The sequence below is a fragment of the Bos mutus genome, chromosome 29, assembly GCF_027580195.1.
Source record: "Bos mutus isolate GX-2022 chromosome 29, NWIPB_WYAK_1.1, whole genome shotgun sequence".
Lineage (NCBI taxonomy): Eukaryota > Metazoa > Chordata > Mammalia > Artiodactyla > Bovidae > Bos > Bos mutus.
Window position 1 is genome coordinate 16,804,115 of NC_091645.1, and position 6,000 is coordinate 16,810,114.

At 34.7% G+C, this 6,000-nt stretch overlaps 1 protein-coding gene across 4 annotated transcripts in view; it reads left to right on the forward strand.

The window, feature by feature from the left end:
- NARS2 (asparaginyl-tRNA synthetase 2, mitochondrial) overlaps window positions 1-5,501 on the forward strand; it is a 136,014-nt gene extending 130,513 nt beyond the window's left edge. For all 4 annotated transcript variants that reach the window (XM_070364973.1, XM_005908039.3, XM_070364971.1 and 1 more), the window contains exons 13-14: window positions 1,676-1,702; window positions 4,972-5,501. In XM_070364973.1, the coding sequence (XP_070221074.1) occupies window positions 1,676-1,702; window positions 4,972-5,116 (172 nt within the window). In that variant the 3' untranslated portion in view covers window positions 5,117-5,501. The remainder of the gene's footprint in view (window positions 1-1,675; window positions 1,703-4,971) is intronic.
- Window positions 5,502-6,000: the final 499 nt, after the last annotated feature.

Sequence of the window (6,000 nt, forward strand, 5' to 3'; positions counted from 1 at the left end):
TTTGTTCTTCCCTTTTCTCTGTGTTTTGGGAGAAAAGGAATTGTTGGGTTTTTGTGTGTGTGTGATTTTAAACTAAATCGTGAAGACAGGCTCTGAACCAGGGAAAGGATTAAGATGGAGGAAGAAAGAAACTAAAATTTATCTGCTAAGGTAGCATTTAGAATAAGCAGTTTTCCCTTCCTCGGGTTTTCTACTATGTAAGTATCTTGATTTAAGTATTTGAATAACTTTTACTTACTGTTTGAGACCTGGGAAATGTATCCATAAACACACAGAAAATGTTTTGGAGATGAGAAGTAGGGGAATCATGTTTCTAATTGAACTACCACTCCTGTATATGCATGGTCTGCCAAAAAACCACAATGACTTCCTAAACTAACCAAGGTTATAAACCTCTGTTTTCCATGGTTTCCACTTTTACTGTGCCAGACTTTTGAAAAAAAAAAAAAAAAAAGACTTTCCCATGTTGAAGGCATAATCTTTCTCTCCAGATAATACTAGGTTTCATAGTAATCTGGAAAAGTCTTGATTGTTTGTTGTGTTTGTTAAATTAGCCATTTGTAAGGCCTTCTCTTCCTAATGGAGAAGTGCTTAAAAAGTTGTTGCTTTTCCAAGATCCCAACTTATAAATCTGTGGAGTAATTTGGTTTTGTAATCCCAGTCATCCGAACTGCTCTGTTTGGGTTAGCATCCAGAAGAAAGGGGATAAATATGTTCTGGGAGGACTCTTTTTATCAGCTAGACTACTAACTCCTTAGTATTTTTTATAGTGTTAGGAAGTTCTGGGAAAATGGTGGAATTGAAGTGACAGTAAAACTCCTTAGATGGAAAGAATTTGAAGATTCTCTGGGTTTTTTTTTTTTAAAGCACAATAAAAATCACACATGGCAAGAAATCTCATCTGTTGAAAGATTAATTGGTCTGTTTTCTGTACTTGCTTCCTTCCTTCAGGAAACCTTTCCTCATAACATTAAATGTTTACCTAATATCTGATAATATCCAAATTTATCTTTCCTAATTAAGTGGATATATGTGTTTCCCTATCGCCGGGATCTGTCTTTGACTTCTATTCATGTTTTGCATATTTTTGCATATTTGAATTTTTCATAATCCCGATCACTTTGAGATACACCGTGGTCCCAAATACTTTTAAGGACTGAAATAAATTTTAATGAGTACTAAGAACTTTAATTAACTAACATTTCTCAAATTGGCAAAAAAACAATTTGCAACCATATTATGAAGTAGCCTCAGAATCTATATTATTATTTTACTATTATGGAGAGAAAATTGTGTCTGTACATCCCTTGTCTGGGTGTACCTTTAGACATCCTTACGAAGTAGTAATAGTGGTTTTCTTATATCACAGGACAATAAGTTTATCTCAGATGAACCCCCTCTCTTGAGCTCTGGACCTTGCTTTCTTTCCATAGCATTTGTTATTTGATAATATTGGACTGTTGGTTTTCTTAATATTGGTTTTCTTACCTTTCTTACCACCTAATAAAGGTGCAGCTCCTCAACTGTATTATATATTATTATTTAAGAGCACAAGTTTGGGTATTTACTTCTTTATAAAGAGCACTTTGCACACAACCCAAAATAAATGTCTGGTGGTTAGTATATTGATCTTATTGTCATTCTCTGAAAGAATTTTCTTATTTTCATTTTACAGATTAGGACTGACAGAAGCCTACCAATGGTAAGAATATGACCCCTGATGACTCTTGTTCTGGCTCTGGGTCTGAATGTTACATAGTTTTCACTTATATTTCCAGGGTGCTATAGAAGAGGGTTAAAACAATGAACAGGTCCTGAGATTAGTTATTCCCTTTGAGTCTTTGAAAAGTAGTAATAATAATTCTGCCATTTGTTTATTACCAATTGTGTGCCAGATAACAATGTTAAAATTTTGATGGATATTGTTTTGTGTAATCATCACAATACCCCCTGAGTTAGGTGCCATTCTTATTCCCTTTTTATTATCCATCCAGGCCTGGGACCTGGAGGTGTTAACTGTCTTAATCAAGAGCACACAGAAGCATAGAACTGGGACTTGGTTCTTAACCATTATGCTTCATTTTCTCTATGATTGAAATTAGGGGCTTGAGCTAAGTGATCCCTGGGGTCTCCACCAACTGTACAAATCTAAGCTGCTTCGGGAAGATCATCTTTCTGCATTCCTAAGTTGTTCTGGTATTCCTTCTGCAGATCCCTTTTTCAAGTACTTTTCATTATACACAACTTATTTATTTATTCATATTTCTGTAATAAGACTCTTTCAGGATCTTGTATAATAGTATCAACCATATTATTAACTCTTCTGCTGTCCTCAGCAGAGGGAAAGATCAAATTACACACTTCCCTTTTGGTAATGGAACTAGATTTCAGAGATGCAAAAAGCCTGAAATTAGGTTCAAGTAATGGCCCTCGATTGCTTTATTTATCAGTAATGAACTTTGGCATATTTAATCTTTCTGAGCCTTGGTTTTCTTGGTTATAAAATGGAATGGTAATATCTACTTCACAGGATTTTTGTGAGGATGAAATGAAGCAATATAAGTTAAGTATCTACACAGAGTAGAAGTTTAGTTTAATTTCTTTCCGCCTTTCCTCCTTAGTGCTGAGTTTTGCTGTTGGGTTGATGAACCTGATTGTCACACTTACACGTTTTACTTCAATTTATTTTCTGTCTATAAGATGTTATTCATAGTATATAAAAACTAGAGATATATATATATATATTAAAAACTAGATATATCTTAATCATTGGTTTAGACTTGTTCTGGTCTTTATTAATCATTTCAATACTACTTTTTTCCCAACTAAAATTTTCAAATTCTTAACATCTCCAAATGTAAGTATTTATTATTTTAAGAGACAACAGGCCCAAATGAGGTCACTTGTGCTAACTCACATTCCCAAACTTAGACTTAATATCTGATTTAATTATAATTTCAACATCTCCCAGAAGTGGAATCTTGAACCAGAGAGTCTAGAATTACCTGGTCAACACTAGTGAGGTTGTCTGCCTGATGGACACCTGTCATCTCCTAAAGGAAGATGACCTTGCCTAAAACCACTCACTCTTTGCTACTAACTTCCTTATCCTGCCCCCTTCTGCCTAAAATCATTTTGTAGAGCTCTTTTCTGTTGCTAGGTGGGTCCTGCCTGATTGATGAATCATAGAATAAAGATTTTTTAAAATTGACTCATTGAATTTTATTTTTTAACAGTTGGAATCTGCTTCCTTTTATATGGTAATCATGGTATCTTAAAGGTAAAAATGACCTTAAAAATCTTCAAGTCTGTGATCTCTGCTAGTGTTCTACCACACTGAATGTGTAGCTACCCCAGGTGTCTAAGAATTTTTTCACTTCTCGTTTCTACATGCCCCATGCAAATGAAATCTGTAACTAGTTCCACAATTTTTACCATCTCTTCTATAGAACCAATATAGCAACAATCAAACAAATACAGGTTCTTTTGAAAACTTATTTTTAGAAGTAAATCTTTCCATCTATCAAAGCAAAGGTAAGAAAAATACTACAGGCAGAATGCTTCTTCTGAATTCAGTTTCCAGATATTTATGCCAGTGTTCTGACATCTGTGTATGAGAAATTTAAAGCCAGCTAAAGCTGGATACTGGACTTTTAGCAGCCAGCTCAAATCCTGCAGGTGTTTGTGACAGGTGGTATGATATGCCTTTCATCTCATTTTCTCACTAAATCAAAGTATGTTCTGCCTCCATGCCTTATAAAGTTAATTCAGCTATCAAACATTTCAGTTACTCAAGACTGAGTTCCTTCCATTATTCCTGATCATGCTTACTAATCTCAGGTTTTATCCTAGATAACTTCTTTCTTATTGATGTCTCACTTGGTTGTAACTCACCTAGTTGTAGTTTGTCTTTTATTTTAGAAAGAGAAGTACTTAATTAGCTAAAATACCAATACATGTAGTCATTAATAGTGGGGGAATAGGTTATAGTCTTTATTCTTAAAGAGCCAAATGACTACCAGCTGTGGTGTTTAAGTTTTATGCTGTATGTTTGTATATTTTACAAATCATTCAAGAAACTATAAATTTATTTTAATCTGTATTATATAATTCAGGAATTCCCACCATCAAGTGACATAATAAAAAGAGTTATAGAGTCTTCTTTCTCTTCCTTTCATAAAATAACTGTATCCTGGACTGGTATCTTGGAATCTGAGTTTGAATCCTGAGTGTACCGTTTTCTAGCATGTAGTCTTAATGTGGGAGTAGAACGTGCATGGATGGACTTCAGAGGCTGTGTAGCCTTTCAGAAAAACGACTCTGGACATTTTCCACCAGGCTTAATGCAGAGGAGTTGAAGTTTTTCCTCACTGCAGCCTTCAAGAGTATATTATTATACCTTCAAACAATAACTCTCCATGTTGTAAGCATCTGTTTCTGGGTAGTCACTGGAGATAAAGGTTGAATAAGATGCAGTTCCTGCCCTTGATGTAGCTTACAGACTAGTAGGAAGGGAATCTCTTTTTGTAATACATCAGGCAAACTGCTTCACACTCCTCTATATATTGAACAGTATGATTTTGATAAGGAAAAAAAGAACATTATCATTGATATACTAGGAAGCAGAAGAGGAGTGTATTTAAAGAAAAATAATACAGTTCTTAGGAATTTTTCTATAGCCTAATGAGGCAAGTTTTCTGTATATAAGTATCCAATAAACAAAAACTTAGGATCATGTGACCAAAGCCCATGAATGCATGGCAGGATTTGCTGCTGTTTCGTCTCCATAATCTTGGACAGATCACTCTAACTCCTGTGTCCTTCATCTGTCTTAAGGTGGAAAGACGGGTCTGCCACAGTGATGTGACGAGCACAAATGACTGCAAGATACTTTTGAAACAAAATTCTATCATAACGTCTGATCTTAAATGAAGCATTTATAGGTAATGATACTCTGTTTTTCAAAATCAGGTACCTGGACCTCCGTCGATTTGGATCTGTGCCACATGGAGGTTTTGGGATGGGATTTGAACGCTATCTGCAGTGCATCTTAGGAATTGACAATATCAAGGATGTTATCCCTTTTCCAAGATTTACTCATTCGTGTCTTTTGTAGCTGGAAGACTGACTAAGGAAAACCACCCTGTGCCAGAGGTATTGAACATAAATATGCATATAGGAGAACAAAATTGCAAATGTTTCGGTATGTAATTGTCATGCCAGAAGATGCCTGAAAAATACATGTGATCATGATTTTCTTAGAAAGTTGAAGGCATTTCTTGGAAACATGAACTCTCAATAGGTATTTATAGCAAATAAAATCTCAAAGCTATTGTGTCAAATAAGAAAAAAGAGAAGAAATTGAACTAGATGGTCTCAAAGGTCCCTTCAAACACTAGGATGGGATGACGTGTATTTCCCTTTGTATTAATCGTAGACCACTGCTCTCTATGACCTTTGACAAGAAACTACTGGCTGAAAATAAAATGCTGCTGGACCTTTTCTCCCTTGCCATTTAACCTGTGATAAATTCCCATCTTATTCTCAGTGCTTTACTAAAGAAGAAAATATTCCTTTTTTGAATCTTGAGTTAAGAAAGTTGCTATTGTGAATTGAAATATTTTTCATCAGACTGTGTGAAAAAAAATCACATTTAGTAACTGTTGATCCTTAAGTATAAAAGCTAATGAGATGTATTAATTGTTCAAACTAATCACTGTCATGTTACAGTTTGTTCATATTAGATGTTTGTAATGTTTCTGATAATCAATAAAAGATATTCTTGATACCTATGAAAGAAAAAAAACAGGTTTTTAAATTCTATTTGGCCTTTTCCCATTGAATTTAGAAGAAAGGTATTTTTCATCCAAGAGGAGGATATATAGCTAAACCTAAAGGGTGGATAATTTGGAGTCAGAAAGATCACTGACTTTGGGAGTTTGCATCCTGACGGTTCTAGCAGGTACATTTATGAGTTTGGATCAGCCATTTACCCTGTAC